We start from the raw sequence: 20929 nt of genomic DNA, 5'->3' as shown, positions 1-20929 counted from the left end.
AACTGACCAAGATACCATTTTTTCTTGTTAGTAGCAATACTTTTACATTAGAAATTTTCCCTCATGGTCTATTTTATCTCATGGTAAAGACACAGGAAGGATAAACTGTTGATTCTTTCCCTTTATTTTACCAGTTAATTCGTTTGCTATCATCTCCTGAAGATGACCAATGAAATTGTATGTATAAGGATATATTTAGATATTTAATGGGATATATTTAGATATTCAGTGGGGTTCATATTTTATTGCAATTATTATCCTCACTGAAGTTTAAATAGTCCTATCTCTAGCCAATGGGTAACTCTGCAATTTGGCTTCCTTGCTATCTGGAATAGCAAGAAGTTCAAGGATTGTCATGTACATTTTCTGCTTTAAATCTGAAATCAGCCATTTCTCCAAGAAGCCCTACTTTCTTTTAGAGGGAAATGGTATTTCAGAACCACAGTTTAGGGGCACCTGGGTGGCCTAGTCAACTGAGCATCTGACTTCAGCTCAGGTCATGATCTCACAGTTCATGAGTTTGAGCCGCACATCGAGCTCACTGCTGTCAGCACAGAGCCACCTCGGATCCTTTGTCCCACTTTCTCTCTGTCCCTCCCTCACTCCCACTCTTTCAAAAAAATCAATAAACATTAAAAAAAAAAACTATTATTTGGGCACTAGGGATGCTCATTGCTACTGGCCTGACCATTGTTTCTACAATTTATTTAATGCTACTCTGTGCCAGGCATTGCTCTAAGCTTTTCACAAATGTTAATTTGTTTATTCTTCATAACAAACCTATTATAATCATCAAACTAAATCCCCATTTTACAGATGAGGAAGTTGAGATACAGGGAAACTATGTAAATTGTTTTAAAGTCACACAACTCATAAGTGGCAGAGCTAAGATTAAGATCCACAATCTTTACTCATCATGATATACTTCCTCCCATTTGACTTGTTTTCAGGCCTACCCCTAAGGCTCGGAGAAAGCAAAAAACAAACAAACAAAAAAAAACCCACTGACCTACACACCCACTAAGACACCCCCATCCTGGGAGGCCAAAATAAAAACAAAAACAAACGTCCACTATACCAGTATTTTTTAAAAAGTCACTAACAGGATTATATAGCATCATTTTTATTATAGGCATTTCAATGATTAAATTTTGAAGAATTATATAAAATGATATATGATACAGAACTAGGTTCTCTTACACAAGTTTAGATCAATCAGTTTCATTACAATTAAGACCAAGTAGCCAAAAAAAAAAAAATCACATTAACCCACAATAGATTAATCCCCAAAGCCTCAGGAATAAACACAAAAGCAGGCATGAAGTTTAATGTGACACAAATTGTGTATTCAGCCAAAAAGAGTATTTTCTTGTTAGTTATTCAACGTTTTGCTCTGAGCGGACTCAGGGCCATTAGCATGTGAATGATCTGATCCATCCTCCTCTTCCAAAGCTATAATATCCGGAATTTCATCAGTCTCAGATGTCAAGTCTATGGCAGTGAAATCAAATACCTGTAAAAGAAGAATCTTGGATATTAAAACAAGCACTAACGAAATGCACTGTCAGCCCCCGGTGAGCTCATGGAGACACTGATTCCTGTACGTGAATGAGCCCCTCCTTTCTCCACAGCTATGCTTCCCGGAAGGTGTTTATAGTCATATTACCACAGTTCACTCGTATTATGAAACTTCTCTTTATTTTTTTTTAATTTTTAATGTTTTTAAATTTATTTTTGATACACAGAGAGACAGAGCATGAGAGGGGGAGGGGCAGAGAGAGAAGGAGATACAGAACCGGAAGCAGGCTCCAGGCTCTGAGCTAGCTGTCCACACAGAGCCCGACGCGGGGCTTGAACCCACGAACGTGAGATCTGACCTGAGCCGAAGCCGGAGGCTTAACCGACTGAGCCACCCAGGCGCCCCGAAACTTCTCTTTAAAATGAAACTAACTAGGGGGTAACTTACTAAATAAAAGGGTTTTTTTTTGAAAATACAAAATATAAAGCATTTCCAGTTATTCATCTATTAATCTACTATTGTCTTAAAATCAGTAAGACTCCACTGTTCCAGAAGCCTGACTTACAAATATAAACCCTTTGGGCAAGGCCTAGGAACTGAGGGAGGAAAAGGTGTTTTAATAGTTGAAACAACCATCACGAAGTCCTAGTTCTTCTCTGCATAGGAAAGACTTTTAGGAATAAGATGTTCTATTAGCTCCTACTTTACATACAATTTTCGTAAGCTACATGATGTTTCTTAGGCAACAGCAGATTAGAAGCAGAAAATTAGTAGCTTATAATAAATTACTAAAGGCTGGAATCTTAATAGCAGAGGGAAAAAGCTAATTTTCTAACAGAGGCAAAACAGTAACAAAAATCCATCAAAACACAGACAGTGGGAGGGATGAATGAGTAGTTACCTTTTAATAGTTAACAGAGTTTCCTCAAAAAACTATCCATAGAACTCCCTTATGACCCAGCAATAGCACTGCTAGGAATTTACTCAAGGGATACAGGAGTGCTGATGCATAGGAGCACATGGACCCCAATGTTCATAGCAGCAATGTCAACAATAGCCAAATCATGGAAAGAACCTAAATGTCCATCACCTGATGAGTGGATCAAGAAGACGTGGTATATATATACAATGGAGTATTACATGGCAGTGAGAAAGAATGAAATCTGGCCATTTGTAGGAAAGTGGATGGACCTCGAGGGTGTCATGCTAAGCGAAATAAGTCAGGCGGAGAAGGACAGATACCATATGTTTGCACTCATAGGTCTAACAGGAGAACAGGAGAAACCTAATGGAGGACCAGGGGGAGGGAAAGAGGGAAAGAGAGTTGGGAAGAGAGAGGGACGCAAAACCTGAGAGACTATTCAATACTGAAAACGAACTGAGGGTTGAAGGGGGAGGGGGGAAAGAGGTGGTGGTGATGGAGGAGGGCACTTACGGGGAAGAGCATTGGGTGTTGTATGGAAACCAATTTAACAATAAACTATTTTTAAAAATAGTTAACAGGGTTTATGCTGGGAATAATAATAAAGTTCTAGAAATGGAAAGTGATAATGATGGTACAATATGGGTGAACATATCTCATGCGATTGAATTGTATGCTTAAGAATGACTAATATGGGGGCGTCTGGGTGGCTCAGTCGGTTAAGTGTCTGACTTCATTCAGCTCAGGTCATGATCTCATGGTTTGTGAGTTCCAGCCTCACATTGAGCTCTGTGCTGACAGCTCAGAGCCAGGAGCCTGATTCAGATTCTAGGTTTCCCTCTCTCTGCACCTCCCCCTGCTCGGGCTCTGTCCCTCTCTTGCACTCTCTCTCAAACATGAGTAAGCGTTAAAAAAAAAAAAAGAAAGAAAGAATGGCTAAAATGGCAGATTTGAGACTGTGTGTATTTCACAATTAAGAAAGAGTAAAAATGAAACAAGGGGAAAAACAAACAAGAAGAGGGAATCTTGTTTATTTTCCCGAAGAACTCAGGTGCTCAGAGAACTGTGGTCTGAGGTACAAACTCTACCATTTATTCTTTGAGGCTCTCAATTTGGGTAGATCAAACTACTTTCTAGCTATTTATGAATGTTCACTTTGCAAAGATTCGATCCAACCTGACATTCACCAAAGCCAGCAATGCTTATACAAACTGGTTCAGAGCCTCAGTCAGACAAGCCAACCATTGCAATTTGAGCTTCGTTAGGTTAAAAGACTATACCTTACTTAGCTCTCTCTTCTGAACTACATCTGTTAATAGTATGTTTTAACATACAATTTCACTTTGTTTTTAACAAATATAAAATAGAACAGGAAGCTACAACACAAGAAGATACAGACCGAGAGATTTTCTGAGCCCCAAAGAGGCAAGCTGCTTATCACAAAGCTAGAGTGCTAGAACAGAAAAAATACATGCAATTTGACAACAATAAGACATCAAACTAAATCCCCATCCTACCACCCATCTCTTTTCAACCTGTTTCCTCACCTCTCACGTGAGAAAGATACATGATTTGACTATAGATAAAGAATGAAGGTAGAATGAGTGCTCAATAAACAGTAGCTTTTATTTTCATAAGTTCCTCAAATACCAACACTGTACATACACACACACACACACACACACACACACACACACACACACACACTACCTCCAAAGTCACCTGTATGCTAGGTAACCTGGCCTAAAGCAGAATTCTTCGCAGAAGATTGGGGGTCCTACACTCAGAATTTTAACCGACTGAGCCACCCAGGCGCCCCTTCTACCCTCAGAATTTTAGGAGAAAAGTTTTCAGAACCACCATCCAAAAAGAAAAATATCCTCTCGTACCTGAGATGCTTTAAAAACAATTTTTTAAATATTTATTTATTCTTGAGAGAGAAGGAGACAGAGCATGAGTGAGGGAGGGTCAGAGGGAGGGAGACACAGAATTCGAAGCAGGCTTCAGGCTCTGAGTTGTCAGCACAGAGCTGACATGGGGCTCAAACCACAAACCCTGAGATCATGACCTGAGCCAGTTTAACACTTAACCAACTGAGCCACCCAGGCGCCCCTAAAAAATTTCTTCTAATGTTTATTTTTGAGAGAGAGACAGAGCACAAATGGGAGAGGGGCAGAGAGAGAGGGAGACACAGAATCCAAAGCAGCCTCCAGGTTCTGAGCTGTCAGCACAGAGCTAGACACAGGTCTCAAACTCACAAACTGTGAGATCATGACTTGAGCTGAAGTCAGACACTTAACCAACTGAACCCCCCAGGGACCCTAGTACCTGAGATGCTTTAGAAGAACCATATGAATAATTCCCATTCCATATATCCAGAATGATCCACAGTGTCTAGTTTCCATTCAATCTGTGGCTACCCGCAAAACCTACTTGGAGTTGTGACTAGAGGGTGGGACAGCTAAGAGATAGTCACAATCTGTCAAGTTTCCATGATGAGTTTAATGTAAAATGTCGTGACTGTGTCTGACCATCATCACGAGGGTTTAAATTTTTTTTTTTACATTTATTTATTTTTAAGAGACAGAGAGAGACAAAGCGTGAACAGGAGAGGAGCAGAGAGAGAAAGAGACACAGAATCTAAAGCAGGCTCCAGCCTCTGAGCTAGCAATTAGCACAGAGCCTGACGTGGGGCTCAAACCCATGAACCATGAGATCATGACCTGAGCTGAAGTCGGACGCTCAACAGACTGAGCCACCCAGGCACCCCTTCATGAGGGTTTTAGAAATGTGGCACAAATCATTTCACACATCTATAAAACAAATCCCGTTTTCATTGGCATGAGCAAGTGTAGTTTGGATCATTGATGGAGTGTAAGGAGTCTCTTTGGAGAATACCCATTCAGGGATAGAGGCCAAACTCAGAATCGGGTACTTACTATGAAATTAATGAGAGAATCATAGTCCCTCCCTGAAAGGACAGGAAACCAGCCACACATGCTTTTCAAGAAAACAAGTGACCGTGACCATGCTAGAATTCCTGCATCTCTGTGTACCCTTTGCAGGTTGTTCACCATACAACCTCGGGGCCCCTTTCATATCATAGGCTTCATTGAGTCACATATTTATTAGAAGTTATAAAAACTTTCCAGAAGGTGGCACTACACATGTTGAGGATAAGGTGCCATTTTCTAATTTGCCTAACAGTAGGCTAGTGGTTGGTGGCCTGGGGCCCTGGCTAGGTGAGACTATTAGTGAAATAAAAAGAACATCTGTGGGAATGTAACTTGCTAGTAAAGGTGTGTTTGCCATGCCGATATGACCCAGAATCAGGAAAATTGATTTATTTTGAAATAGAGTAAGTATAGAAGTGCTAATGAGGTGAAAAGAAAAATCTGAAATTTAAGTTTGTATAAAAGTAATTTGATATTTAGGGCTATGAAAGGATTATGCAAGAGGTAATGATGAGCTCTACCACCAAATACTTAGGGTAAACCCCGGTGAGAGTTCGATTTAGCACAAACATCTCACCATCCATGACAGATTGCAGATGCAGCTTGTTTATGTAATTGTGAGCTACAGAATGGAGGGTGTCTTGGTTCTGCTTTACTGGAACAATTTGGGATAGCCGAGTACCATCCTCTGGTACACATCCCCTTCCTACTGTAGAAACGCCCTCTTGTACCCTGATGCTTTGTCCTCAGCTAACAAGTAACTGTGAACACGCTTAGAACTCTCAGCATAGGAAGCAGGTTGGCACCGTTGACAACAATTAAAGCGATTCGTGGTATGTATCCGTTGCATTCAGCTTTCAGCTAGTCACTGTTAACTCCTTTGTATTCCATTATTTGAGCAGGAAAACCAAAAATAGGGCGTAGTACACTTAATGGAACCCACCCTGAGAGTCTTGGAGACAAGGAACTGTAGGTAACTGTAAGATCCTCCTCCGGTCAGGCTGACCCTAATGGAAAAATGCCAACCATTGTTTCACTCTCCAACCCTCTTCCTGGTGGACAATTAAAGGTTGGGCAATCGGGCTCCTAAATTGTAACCCATAATTAATAACTTAAAGGTTGACTTGTTTTTCAAGATATTGTTGCAAGATCCCACCCTTTTACAGCAAAATTCTCGCTTCTGTGCACCTGCTTCGCCTTCCCTTCAAACCTATGATTGGTCACTTCAAATTTCTCCTGAGACAAAGAACTTTTTAGCGTTGATAGGCCTCTCCCAAATCTTACATTTGTATATCAAAATATGGTTGACCACTATAGAATGCTATAAACTGTAATTGGTTAACTAAATGATGACTTATCTTGTCTTGCCAAAGCTCTTAAAAACCCTGAGCTCCGGCTCGGCGGCGCTCTCTCCTGAGGACTTGCCAACACTCAGGAGGGGCCGCTCAGCCGAGTTAAAATAAAACCCATTCACCATCTCCATTTGTGTCCGTGGGTTTCACTCTCGGTGACTCGCTTCAGGAGGGAAAGGTCTAACACAACCCTAGTCCTGTTCCCTTTGCTTCTTCAACAGTATTCAGTGGATCGCCTACAGTGGAATCGCTAGGGATGATGCTTCTATTTTAAGGGATGCTTTCATTTTTTTAAAGGAGTGCTTTTAACAACTGCAGTTGTCTGGTACCTCCACCAGACTCATAACCAGATTCTCTGGAGGTGGAACCCAGGAATCTGCATTTTGTCAATTTCTCCCATTGATAAGCCCTGGCAGAGACAAAAAGGGAAGGAGAACACTCCCTAATGTGCTGTTATCCGCATGGAGAGTTCATTTTATACAAGGGCGTCAGCCTGATAGATCCATTAACTACCTCCTGAGCTGAGTTTTTCTGTGCTCTAGCCTGTGCAGACATAACAAAAATTAAAGTGCTTGATTCTTGCTATTTGATGTCTACTCTTATTAATGCTAAGTTTTAATATAAATGGTTGGATAGAGGTGCCTGGGTGGCTCAGTCAGTTAAGCATCTGAGTTCGGCTCACGTTATGATCTGGCAGTTTGTAGGTTTCCAGCCCCATATCAGGCTCTCTACCATCAGCATGGAGCCCACCTCAGATCCTGTGTCCCTTCCCCCTTCTGCCCCTCCCTTGCTAGATCTCTCTTGCTATCAAAAACATTTTTTTAATCTAAAAAAAAATGGTTGGATAGAATGAATAAAAGCCAAGTAACAAGTGTTGGTGAAGATGTGGAGAAAGCAGAATTCTCATCCCTTGTTGGTGGACATGTAAGATAGTGCAGCCACTTTGGAAAAAAGTTCGGCAGTTCCTCAATTAAACAGAGTGACTATGACCCACTCATGATTCCACTCCCACATGTATACCCAAGAGATATGAAAACATAATTTAAGTGGTTACTATTTCTCCATCACTATCTACATAAAAGCACCATTTATTCTATTCTTTACTTTACAGGGTGCCTGGGTGGCTCAGTTGGTTAGGTGTCCGGCTTCGGCTCAGGTCATGATCTCACGGTTTGTGGGTGTGCTGACAGCTCAGAGCCTGGAGCCTGTTTTCGGATTCTGTGTCTCCCTCTCTCTCTGACCCTACCCTGCTCATGCTGTCTCTCTCTGTCTCTCAAAAGTAAAGAACATTTTAAAAAATTTAATCTATTCTTTACTTTTGTAAGATGTAGTAAGCAAGACTTTCTTTATTTTTAAGTTTATTTATTTTGAGAGAGCGAGCAAGCAAGCAGGAGCAAGGGAGGAGCAAAGAGAGGGAGACAGAGAGAATCCCAAGCAGGCTCTGCACGGTCAGCAAACTCACGAACCATGAGATCATGACCTGAGCCCAAACCAAGAGTCAGACACTTAACTGTTTGAGCCACTCACGCACTCCATTCCTCACTTTCTTAAGTTCTAGAAGACATTAAAACTTTTCCCCCTCTCACAGGAATGCTAAGTTAGCATTCTCTTTTGCTTTGGTCAATAAAACCGAAGACCCAAATTGTTGCCTGGCCATTCCTATACTGCCTTACGGGGAAGTGTAATATTTTGCAGGTTAACTTTACAATACAGGTAAGGAATTTTTAAATTGGCAGCCCGGGGACAGAGTGAGGGACAAATAGCATCCCATACCAGGATGTTATTTGAATATTCATCAACAAGCTTCCCCTGAGACTATAAAAGTCTCTTGAGCAAAGTTTCTGGTCTTTCCATTTTCATCAGGGCAGAGTCCAAGCCTTATACTATTAGAAACTCAAATATTGAATTAAATCATTTTTTAATGCAGCTACATATATAGAATAACGAAGCTACCTACATTTCACAAGACCATCATCCATGCAGACTCGGTGCGAGGTCACTCTTGGAGCTGGCGCGGTCCCAAGTCCGTAAGAGCCCAGGGATATCAGGGCAGCAAAGGGCCTCCTTTCCATACCCCCACATCTGCTCTCCCAGGCATCATTTAGACTCCATTTCCTTAAAGATTTATGCACATATATCTATCCTGCTCTTTACTTCTACCTCTCTCACCAGCCACCTTTATGAGCTAAATGATATTCTAGAACAGAGATTTCACATAGACCAAGTTTCAGTTCTTCCCTTCTCCATTCATTAGCTCTTCAATGCCTATTGCACTTTGGTAGTGGATAGATTTTCCTAATCATGTCCTGATATATACTTGCACCTGGACTGGCAAGTTAAAGATGCTGTATGTCACTGCCCCACAGTGGTGTCCCCATGCCTCTAGTGAAAAACAGAAAAAGACTCCCCATCCTCAAACATTTCACTTCCATCTGTGGAAGCATCACTAATTTCACATTACAGATGAGAAAATTAAGGCTAAGTGATTAATGGCTAGTACACCATATTCTTTTGACTTTTTTACCCAGAGCTAACCTGAGAGTCCATGTTATTATTCCATGCAAAGAAAAATAAACTTTTCAACACTCAAGCATGCTACATCAGCCTTCATGAAGCCAAATGTTTAAAAATCATCCTCCTTGGGGAAAAGTCTGTTAAGCCCAAACTGCCAGTTTATGCAACAATAAAGCTGTTAAGATGCAAGAACATGGATTCTGAGACATGTTGACAACAGAATGGAATGCACGTAGGCACAGACTGGAGACACAAAGCCAGACAAAACTACAAGGGAGCCCAGCTCATGGCAACAAAAGGAGGACTATTGGTGTTCTGGAAGCTAAGTAGTCTCGCTCAAGAACAGCTTTGAGAACAGTCTCATTTTCATAAGCAACTCAGTTGGCACTGTAACTTTCATAATGGGAAAACGAGTTTATGCTCAGGGTGAGAAAGTAGGTGTATAGCTACGGTATGTAGTTTACCAACCAATTAGAATAAACCACAAAATAGGAGCCTTGGAGTTTTGGGGCAAGGTCATGTCCACTTTGGATTAAGAAGTAAAAAAAATATTAAGAGGCAGTTGCTATAGAAAATGCCAGTAACTGGGAGCAGGCAGGCCAGTGGCTGGATGGGTTTCCAGCCTGGAAGCCCATGGAATTGTGGCAGTCCACCTTCCAGAATAGGTGCTTCTTGGCTTCAAGGATCTCCGTGAGCCTCTCCCCTCCAATTCCTCTCACCTGGAGTTACCTTAAGGGGAAAAATTTAGTTCTGTCCCTTTGTAAGCTTTGATAGTCTCATTCACATCAAAGGCACAGTGTAAAGAGGAGACAAACCTTAGACTTCAGTTCTGAAGGGCAGCCTTGCTAACCTTTTAGCAGGGACAGGCAGAAGTATGTAGCTCTATGTGACAAATTGTTTTTGAAAGTTTGGAATCCTGTAGCTTTGTTATATGGAGATTCGTGATACTTCCTCCCTAGTTGACCAACATCAAGGGAGTAAAAGTCTGAACACTTGGGAGGAGGTAAGAATCCTTTCCTACAGAAGGGTCCAAAGTCTTTCTAATAATTCCTTAAGGAATCTCACCAATTATTGTTAGTGACTTTCACCCGCAAGTCACAACATGACAAGTCAAGTTGAGTGGAGACTGGACACTGCCTAGTCTCAGTTCAGGGCTCCCACTTTCGACAGCCCTTTAGCAAGAAACGCCTACTGCCATTACAAAAAACCAATGCCAACAGTCACTCCCTCACTTCCTTTCAGTTTTGATTCCTTTTCAGCAAGGCAGTCAGCCATGAGTGGCCCTCTACTGGCCTAAAAACTCCCTCTCAGAGGTTGAGTAAATGAGGAGATAAAGGCAACAACTGTCACCTTGTAAAACTTTGTGTACACGTTAGCTTTTAATTTGTTTAAAGCCTGTTGTCAAACCCTCCATTTTTAGCACTAGCCTTCTAGTGTTATTACCTGCCAAGCTCCCCACTGTGCCCCTGGGAACTCACAGTTGTGTGTTAATCACCCGCCATGCAGGCCAAGCAGGTCTGTGAAAGCGACACACAAAGCACATGGTACACACAGCATGAAGTTCTCTATTCTGCAGTGAATTTTATTGAATTCAGAGGGGACATTCCTTTATGAAAAATAAAAAAACTAAAGTTGTACAAGCATGCTTGGTGAAACAAATCCGTGATAAAACCTGCTCAGACCAAACCGGAGCAGACCCCAGTTTACACCACAGCCCACATGGAGGTGTTTTTATTCAATACAAGTAAACAGCAATAATGGTAACAGGCAGAGACCATAAAGCACCGGAACTTTGGGAGTTCGACCAGTGTATCACCTAGCATTCTTTTCTGACCAGCCAGGTAAGCGACAGAACACACCTGCTGATGCCAGAAATTATAAAGCTCTGAATCCGGTTAGAAATGACTACAACTGGGGACCTTTGTTCTAGCTCGCTGCTTCCCCAACTCTAGGCTATCTAGCAGGTTAATTTCAACAGAACAGAAAGGATCATCTAGCTGGCTGCACCATCCACCGGTGACAAGGACAGGTTTAAGGGGTCTTGTGCGGAGGCTGCTGGACCTGACTGGTTGTGTCCTCTGCACCAGGGTCCTGAGTGTTCTGAGACTCGGTCAGCTGAGGATAAAAGGGACCTACCAGCCAGTTGAGAGGTGTGTTGTTAACAAGATAATCCATCACATCATCTAAAGACTCCTTCATTTTCTGCAGCTGCCCCTTGCTAGAAGTGAGGAGGCCATCAGACACTTCCTTAAAGGAGGCAGCGCTGCGGAACATGGAGTAGAGGTCACCAGCCATCACCCCCACATGGTTGGCCTGATCTTGGATGTTCTGTGGTAACCCCTGGATGTTGGACAGCAGGGTGTGGCACGTGGTCTGGAGCTGCTGAGTCAGGTTGCGGGCAATAGCAAGAGTCCGTGACTCAATGTGCTAAAAATAAAGCAAGTTTAAGAATCAGCCGTGGATCCAACAGTGCTATGTATCAGTCAGTTCAATTACAGTAAACTGGGTATGTGTCTACCACATACGTGGGCTTCTTTGACTTAAAAATCCTCCTAAGAACCCTGAGTAGAGCAGCATTGTCCTCTTTTCAGTAGGCACACTAGCTTTTTGAACCCAAAGACCCACTTTGTAGGACACAGCGTGGTGTTTCTTCTGTCTGGAACACTTGTGCCCTTACTGCCCTTTCACCTAGTCTATTCCCCCATGAGACCTCAACTTAGCACTCGTCTCTTCCAGGAAGCCATCTGACTCACCCATCCTTTCCTTCTCTAAGGCAGAGTTAGGTCCCTCTCCTATATATTCTCATGCTATCAGAAAGCCCGGTGGCAATAAAAGTGCCTGGATCCCCTGTGAGTTCCCCATTTAGTTGTATTCTGGTACCGGCAAGATGTGTTGTCTCTAGGTTGGTAATGTTACTGCACATCTTGCTTTTCTGTCACAGACCAACCCATGTACACGATATTGTTCAAACTTGTGATAGAGGACAGTATTCTAAGAGGAATAAGGGGAAAACAGAAATGAAAACTATTTTCAGAACATCTTTAGAAACAGTAGTGGATGGCTGTCCCCACGGTCTTACCTCAGCACAGTGGGATTCATCAGTATCATCATGGCCAATGCTTCTCTTCCATTCCATCCAGGAGAGATAGAATTTGTCCTGAGCACCTTGAATTTTCTGGTTGGCACTCTGCACATTCTTCCTGGCAAATTCAATCTAGAATACGGATACGGTGAAATAACACAAAGGAACAAACTAGTCAGACATTCGTGTTAGCCTGTTCTCTGATGCTATAAATCAGATAATATAAAAAACAAGAATTCCCATGAGAGTTTAAGGGGGGTTATCCCCACTATCATTGTTATTTATTACCAGTTTTTGTAAATCAACCAAGTAATCATAGTTCTTTACTATTTCTATTTAACTATTAAGTCACTGTCTCCAAATTTACCTCCAGTTTAACATGGGTAAGACAGCTCAAATTTAACACACATATATATAAAACCTCCCCTCTTCCTCTTCCCTGTTGCCAGCGACCTCTTTCCCCTTCCTTCCGAGAAGAAACCAGCTTCTAATGGTAGTACAATACACACTGTTCTGCAACTTGGCAATCTTTAATGGCTACACAATGGTCTTTTGTGATGTATCGATTTAATTAGTTTCCTATTAGTTGACAGGCATTGTTTATGGTGTTTTGCAATTCTAAACTTCTATGCAACTCTACATTTATATTCAGAAGGGAACATTCTAAAATTTTTTTTTTTAATGTTTTATTTATTTTTGATACAGAGAGAGACAGAGCATGAGAGGGGGAGGGGCAGAGAGAGAAGGAGACACAGAACCAGAAGCAGGTTCCAGGCTCTGAGCTAGCTGTCAGCACAGAGCCTGATGGGGGGCTCGAACCCACCAACGTGAGATCTGACCTGAGCTGAAGCTGGAGGCTTAACCGACTGAGCCACCCAGGCGCCCCCAGAAGGGAACATTCTAAAAGTAAAACAGCCCAGGGCATAGGTGTGTTTGTAATTTGCACAGAACAATCCCCCAGAAGGGCACAAATACAGGCATGCCTCTCTACCTCTCTGCCCACAGCAGCCAGTTTTGCCAGTGCGATAGGCCATGAGAAGCAGCTGTAACTTGGTCCCTCAGAGTAAGACTAACATTGCTTCATGTATTTCAGCTGTTTATCCTTCCTTTTCAGCGAGCTGTCTGTATAACTCTCTGCCCATTTTTCTATTGGATTGTTCAGAAGATTAAAATTACTGGATTTCATGATTACATTTTCTCTCATCCCTCCAAAGAAATGAACTCACTTTGGCTCTCTTTAAATGAAGTTCTACTCACCAGGTTAACAGCGGAATGGAGCTGACAAATGGTCTCCTGGCTTTTTTGCTTGGCGTCTTTAACCTTGGTGAGAGCCTGCTGGTAGGCACGTGAGCGGAGCTTGGTAGACAGGGACCCCAGTCTAATGTAATAACTTGGCTTTTGAACCGTGTCAAACCCTTCAACTTTTTTTGCTTCTTTTTCTGAAATTAGAAAAAAAAAAAGGAGCAAAAGTCTAAGCGATCACACCTAGAAGTGATGAGGCCTGGACTCTAAACAGATCTTACCTTGTTGATTCTACCCACCCACCTGGCAATTATGCTCTCATTCCCAGAGGGCAGCTCCTGTCTGCTGCTGGACAGAACCACCCAAAATATACGTTTCACTGCATCTGACATTTTTATTTACACGTGTCTCAACCCAGTAGAGTGAGCTTCTCGGGCAACACAGTATCCGACACATAGTAGGCACTAAATGTTTGATGATTCTGTCGAGCGGCCCACTGACAATAATGCATTTATAGAAAAATCCTCTAAGTTAATTTCTCCCGTTTCCAACTTTGTAGAATTCAACGTGAAACTTAGAACTCTTTACTCAAAATCAAACAGGTGGCTTTTTGGTATACGGAGCAGATCTCAATCTCAATGGAGCAGTTTTAAAAAACTGATTTAAAGACATAAATATATGATATCAACTATGAGTTCAGAATATAAACTATGAGGTCAAGACAAAGATCCAATTACCTAGTTCTTCCTCAGTGAGAGGGAGATACTGGTCTACCAGCAACTCGGATTTCGTGAGTGCATTCTCTACTCCACTGCTAACCAGCTGCACCATCCGGCTTCCCAAGACTGTGTTAATGCTGCCATTGACCATAGACTTGGTCTTCTCCACACTGCCGGTCACTGCTCCTTTGGTCTTGTCCATCACCCCGGTGATGGTGCTGGCCATAGTATCCTTGGCCCCAGTCACAGTGGTTGTCAGAGCATCTTTTGCCCCAGTCATAGCACCTCTGGCACTGGCAACAACCTACAAGTAGAAAAACGGAGTTTAGCTGATGAGAAACGCAGGTGTAAATATGTAATTATAGTCTTAATTAGGGCAGCCTCGTCTGAAATGCTTAACAAGAAATCTGGCCCTTTTGCACTCTGGCTTTAGGTCTTAGACAAATGACCAAGAGTTGAGAAGCATCAATTTCCTTATCAGGTTTCTCTGCCCTATCTACCTGCTGCCACTCAAGAGTTGTTGGAGGAGCAAGTAAGATAAAATGATATAAAATTTGTCAAGATCTAGATTTTGTTAATTAGGATGAACACGTAATAAGGTACAAAAAATACTCTAGAGAAAAATTGCATTTTCCATGTTGACACATTCACGAGGGGGCAGTAGCCCATACGTGCCTAGAAGCACTGACAGGTGGTCCCGTGCCCATAGCTCCAGAAGGCCAACACCTGGGCAGAGATGTCTGTTCCCCATCCTAACAGATGCGCTCTCAGATACCAGGTGAGAGAAGTTTTTATCTACCACCTCTGCATTTATCTAACACCACATGGGAATCAGTTACTTGTGACAGCAGTATTTACAGAGGCAAAACCACCAATCAATCAAGATCACACTAAAGCAGGACCATCCAAGGGGGGCTGGTTCATCTTGCTCCTCAGATAGAGTCAGACAATAATTCAGCAAGTAAGGGAGTGGCCATCACTCTTTCAAAAAATACATCCCGGAGAATTTATTCCCGTTTATGACATGCACAGCCTGGGCTAACCAGACAGAACATGATGATGTGTGAGGCAGCAAGCCCTAGCGCTCTTGCCTGACCACACTCACCTGGGTTGTTGGCTGATTCAGAATAGGCAGTTTCTCCTCGATCCTGTCTAGCCCCTTACAAGCATAGGTATTGGCAACTGCAACTAGAAGAATCACAAATGGGGAGAATGTTTTTTTTTCTTGTGATTTTTTTTTTTTTACAGTTTACTGTCAAGTTGGTTTCCATACAGCACCCAGTGCTCATCTCAACAAGTGCCTCCTCCATGCCCCTCACCTCACTTCCCCTCTCCCCTTCTTCCATCAGCGCTCAGTTTGTTCTCAGTATTCAAGCGTCTCTCATGGCTTGCCTCCCTCCCTCTCCCCAACTATTTTTTCCCCTTCCCCACCCCTGTGGTCATCTAAGTTTCTCCTGTTTCACTTAGAAGTGAAAATATGGTATCTCTTTCTCTGCCTGACTTCTTTCACTTAGCATAACACCCTTGAGTTCCATCCACGTTGCTATGAATGATCAGATTTCATTCTTTCTCATTGCCATGTAGTATTCCATTGTATAGATAAACCACCATCTTGATCCATTTGTCAGTTGTTGGACATTTTAGGCTCTTTAAAAATGGGCGGAAAGGTGATGTGAAGATAACAATGCATATGATTAAAAAAAAGAATGCATATGATTATACCTTGAACCTTTGGCCTTTTTATTAAAAAAATGGAAGAATGTTGGTCTTCATTTATAGTGCAATGCATTGCCTCGTTTCTCCAGCTCAGACAGAAGAGACTTAGCAGGTTGCTGGCAACTGTCTTCTACAGAGAAGAAAATAAGCAAGTAGAAGGGAGCAGCAGGCAGAGGCAAGGACAAGCCAGCTAGGAAGTTGGTGAAGAAACATCTTCCTCATCAACTGATTGATATCTAAAGTTAATGCCAAGAGAAGCCAGGCTTCATGTGAACACTCATTCAGGGAGGGAGGTATCTGAAAATTCTAAAAATTAGTGCTTCCTGTCCAGTTTAATCCCTACCTACACTTAGTTCAGTAAGTGGTAGTGTTATTTTGGGGTTATTACCAGGAAACAGTATGCTAATAGCATACTCTGAGTCTCACCAACAAAGCCCAGATTTTAGCCTAAGCTTCCTTACAGTGATGACCAAGCCAAGCATTAGTAACAAATTCATTTGGGAAGGAGCAGAGTTGGAAAACTGGTCTCTAATGGTTCCTTACAATCCTAGAAGTCCATGATTTAACCGTTTAGAGGAAATATCTAAACCGTTACTCAAAAGCAGTTAATAATGTGAAAAAATGGGACCCTTCATACACTACTAGTGGGAATGGGAAATGGTGCAGCTTCTTTGGAAAACAATCTGTCGGGTCCTCAAAACAGTTAATATATGACCCAGCAACCTCACTTCTAGGTATACACCCAAGACGACTGAAAACACACATCCACATGAAATCTTGGACACAAATGTTCAGAAGAACATTTATGATTCATCATTGCCAAAAGTAGAAGCAACTCAAATGTCCATCAACTGATGATGAATAAGTAAAACACGATCTATCCACACATCGGAAAATTATTCCAGAATAAAAGAAGCGAGGCACTGATGACACAACATGGATAAACCCTGAAAACATTATGCTAAATGAACGAAGCCAGTCATGAAAAACATTTTAATGGTTCCATTTATACTGAATGTTCAGAAAAGTCTGTAAAGACAAAAAATATATTAGAGTTGCCTAAGAGGGGTTGTAAGGAAATGGGGAGAGACTGCTAATGGATGTTAAGGTTTCATCCTTTAAAAAAAAACTGTAGCCAAATATAAACATACACTTCACCATTTCACTCTTTAAAATAAAAATGGTTTTATCTCTGCATAATTCAGAGCCATTAAGTTCATTCACAATGGTATGCAAGTATCACATTATTTCCAGAACTTTTTCAACATTCTAAACAGAAACTTGTATGAGGTCCCTTCCTGAGGGGATGAAAAGGTTCTAAAATAGATTATAAGAGACACTTGCACAACTCAGGGAATAAAAACCTCTTCATTGTATACTTTAAGTGGGCGAATCGTACGGTGTGCTAATCAGATCTCAAAAATGTTACTTTTGACAATAGCTCGTGCATACTGTGTAATCCCAAGGAAATCAGTTTTTCATTTCACCCACTAGCTCCCCTTGTGATCTCAGCTGTCACACAGAGGCATCTCTGGAAGACTGTTTAACTATCATGAACATCTGCTATTGTTAGGCGTGCTTTCCGTAACAATGAGCGCCACCTGGCAGGGCTCTTTGGTTTTTTTGGGTTTTTTTTTAAGTTTATTTTGAGAGAGAGAGAGAGAGAGAGAGAGAGAGAGAGAGAGAGAGAGAGAGAGCGCGCGCGAGCGAGCAGGGAGGAACAGAGAGATGGAGACAGAATCCCAAGCAGGCTCCACACTGTCAGCACAGAGCCTCATGTAAGGCTCAAACTCTGGAACCGTGAGATCATGACCTGAGCCCAAGTCAGGAATCAGAATCGGATGCTCAACCAACTGAGCCATGCCAGCACCCCTGCCCAGCAGTTTGTAAGTAAAGGCTGTATGTGCCTTAGGAAAGACAGAGGGGATTCCGAAGTTGCCTCTAAGTGCTAAGGGCATAAAGCTGGCATTCACATCTTCTAGACAGTCCCTGGCTCCCTCCTGCCCAAGCATGAATGTTGAGGAAGAAAGCAGAACTCACTGTGTGGCTCTAGCTTCTGGAAGATGGGTAGAGCACTCGTCACAGCCACGGAAGTGATGGTCTTCACACCCTTCTCGGCCATCTCGCACACAGACTTCAAGCAGGGATACTGATCCTTTGTACTGACATAAGCCGAGGAGACCAGGTCGTACGTGGAGCTCACCAAGGGTAGGTTAGCGACCCTCGTGACCACACTCTGCAACCAAGGCAGAGGGAAGTGTTAATTCCTCAAAACACACGGGGAGGGAAAGGAATCAAGAAACTGTATGTAAAGGTCATACCGGTTGTGGATCAACTGCGACCGATGCCATTTCTCTTACCCAAGAAGGAAATCTGCAGAAGAGAAACTTCTTTCAGGACACCAGGATAAGAGTCGCCCAGATTCATTCCCCACCCAGGTAAATGCTAATTTCAAGAGAACCATTCAAGATACAATGAGTGTAGTTTTCTGCATTTCTCCCCACCCTCAAGCTGGCAGCTCTCCCCTAGGCAAACATCTGCTGGCTCAGGAAATTATGGGTAAAATTCCAACAGAAAAGAAGGTCTACAGGAAAAAGCAAAGTTGTTGAGATGTTGGTCTTGTTTTCCACCAGGATACTAGGAATCCCTTTGGAAAAGGATCATCTGTTCACAAAAACTGTGGAATCAAGTTAAAATCCAGGATAAAACTAAAGAGGGGACGTCTGGCTGGCTCAGACGGTAGACCACGCAAGTCTTGATCTAGGGGGTTGTGAGTTGAAGCGCCATGCTGGGGGTAGAGAGTAATTAAATATAAAATGTTTGTTATTAAACATTTTTTTAATTTTTTTTTCGTTTTGAGAGAGAGCGAGCATGTGAGCAGGGGAGAAGCAGAGAGAGAGACACAGAATCAAAAGCAGGCCCCAGGCTCTGAGCTGCCACCACTAACCCCGAGATCACGACCAGGACCGGAGCCGAGGTTGGACGCTTAACCAACTGACCCACACAGACGCTCCTAAAATTTTTTTTAAATGAAAGGTTTCAAGTAGAAGGCATCTTTGACAGTCATGAATATGAAGCTAGGGCGCTTTACGGAATTTATTCCTTCCTTGTGAAGGACTGCTACTAGTCTAGGGGAGACCAAGCACAAGAGGAAGCGTGGGCTCCAATGCTAATTTAGTTCCTCCAACGACCTATATACACCCGCACAAAACCGCTTCACCGCAAGGTAGCAGAGCTGAGAAGGAAGAATGTGCACGGCCTACTGGCCACCACTTCAGCGCCAGACAGTTCACCCTCCGGCTTCCGAGGGTCCCAGTGCCACAGGAAATGAGTAAGAGCCAAGCTGAAGGTGCAAGTCAGGCGCCAGTACCCACAGCCTTGCTGTCGCTGTGAACCCCATCCAACTGTTCCTGAAGATGATTTGCTAGTACACTTCCTTCCCAAGATTCGGGACAAATGGAAACTGTTACCCCGCAACCAAGCCAAGAAGCTACATACCCACACTGAAGCTGCGAGCAGAAAAGATTCGGGGAAGTGGGGGGAAGCAAGAATGGAAAGCGCAGGCCCAGGAGACCGCCCCTTCCCAGCCCGGACCCGGAAACGGCCGCGAGGCCGGCGGGCTCAGCGACCACCGCCCAGTCTTCCAGCCTGGAGCCCCGCGGGGGACCCGGGCCAGGCCGCCGGACACACAGGGGTGCGCACCTACCAACCGACTGCAGCGTAGACACCACGCTCCGATGAATCCCACACCGCGTTCAAAGCCGGCGCTGGCCACCAAGCTATATACCCCGTCAGCCCCGCCCCCGCGCCCCCCGCAGCACGTGGCCTGCGGCCCCGCCCGAGGGTCCCGCTCCCCCTCGGGAGGAGCGCCCCGCCTGGCGGGTGGCGGAGGCGACCGGTGCGCAGGCGGGCTCCCGGGTTTTGTAAAAGGCGGCGGAGTCGCGCGCGCAAAGGAGCCGTAACCTGTTGATCACCGTCACTCCTCAGAATAGAACCGCCTTTAAAAATGGAAACGGCGGCTTCTGGACTGATTTTTAGCGAGTAAATTCTTTATAACGTTTGGTGAAACTCCAACCTCATGACGGACCTGTAGAGATTGTTTTATTGCTCTTTTAAGACTTTTCAAATGTAGTTCTCATTTTATTTAATTTACAGGAAGGGCTTTAGAGTACCGTCGGTTGGTCCTTCCCTTTTTTTCCCTCAGTGACAGTTATTTCCAGATCACTCCAGGATGATAGATGCCTGTGCTGATGATGCCAGACGATCTTTTAAAAAAAAATTGTTGGTTATGCTTTTTCGAAGAAAGGACGCGTTAGGTGGTTACACCGTCAATACTAGAGTCCCAGTTTTTTCTTTAAAATGCAGGGACTTGCGGTGTCAGGATGGCCGAGTGGTCTATGGCGCCAGATTAAAATGCAGGGACTTGAGTCAGATTGTCTGAGGAAACGAGTTGTGCAACGGCCCCGGCTGGGGAGGAGTTCCGTGGACGTGTCCCGGAACGGACAGCGGCAGGGGACCTCCGCGTGCTGTCGCCGCCGGCCCTCGCCCCTCGCGCTTTCACGGGGAAGGTAAACAGGGGACCGTTGGCAGGTGGAGGGGAGCTCGCGGCCGGGTCGGCAGCCAGGTCGTCGCCGCCTCCCGGAGCCCGGCGACTCGCTTTGTCAAGCAGTGGCGTTTCCACCGTGGAAAGCCCCCAAAGACCTTCATCTCCATTACTTAACTCGTGTTGCGTGCACAGAGATACTGTGTATCATATCTAAAGCTCCAAGCTGATTCTTAAAAATGTATCCCTTATACAAGACCGGAGCCCTGCATCTAGAGGCCCTCCGCAAAAAAACACAGTATTTCTCCCTCCCTCTCGCAAGATGCGATTCAAAATAAAACACATACTAAACCATAAGATGAATGT

At 43.5% G+C, this 20929-nt stretch overlaps 1 protein-coding gene across 3 annotated transcripts; it reads right to left on the bottom strand.

The window, feature by feature from the left end:
- Positions 1–1107: 1107 nt before the first annotated feature.
- PLIN2 (perilipin 2) lies at positions 1108–19824 on the bottom strand. Of its 3 annotated transcripts, none has more exons than XM_029920593.1 (9): positions 19727–19824; positions 18342–18393; positions 18061–18256; positions 15410–15492; positions 14323–14608; positions 13601–13782; positions 12341–12475; positions 11398–11688; positions 1108–1513 (listed from the first exon to the last, which is right to left on the bottom strand). In XM_029920593.1, exons 2-9 carry the CDS (start codon positions 18369–18371, stop codon positions 1373–1375), a joined length of 1344 nt encoding a protein of 447 aa, XP_029776453.1. In that variant the 5' UTR covers positions 18372–18393; positions 19727–19824; the 3' UTR covers positions 1108–1372. The 3 variants fall into 3 exon arrangements, with proteins under 3 accessions (XP_029776453.1, XP_029776454.1, XP_029776455.1); XM_029920594.1 differs by having other exon boundaries at positions 19723–19743; XM_029920595.1 differs by lacking the exon at positions 1108–1513 and having other exon boundaries at positions 10818–11688; positions 19727–19822.
- Positions 19825–20929: the final 1105 nt, after the last annotated feature.

Source organism: Suricata suricatta, chromosome 13 (genome assembly GCF_006229205.1).
Source record: "Suricata suricatta isolate VVHF042 chromosome 13, meerkat_22Aug2017_6uvM2_HiC, whole genome shotgun sequence".
Taxonomy (NCBI): domain Eukaryota; kingdom Metazoa; phylum Chordata; class Mammalia; order Carnivora; family Herpestidae; genus Suricata; species Suricata suricatta.
This window is presented reverse-complemented; position numbering and strand designations above follow the sequence as displayed.

Excerpts from the sequence above, each read along its gene's own strand:
- PLIN2 (XM_029920593.1), bottom strand. The coding sequence starts at position 18,371 with ATGGCATCGGTCGCAGTTGATCCACAACCG. Across the intron at positions 18,257-18,341 it reads TCGCAGTTGATCCACAACCG|AGTGTGGTCACGAGGGTCGC; the intron begins GTATGACCTTTA and ends CCTTGGTTGCAG. Across the intron at positions 12,476-13,600 it reads TCCATTCCGCTGTTAACCTG|ATTGAATTTGCCAGGAAGAA; the intron begins GTGAGTAGAACT and ends TCCGTATTCTAG.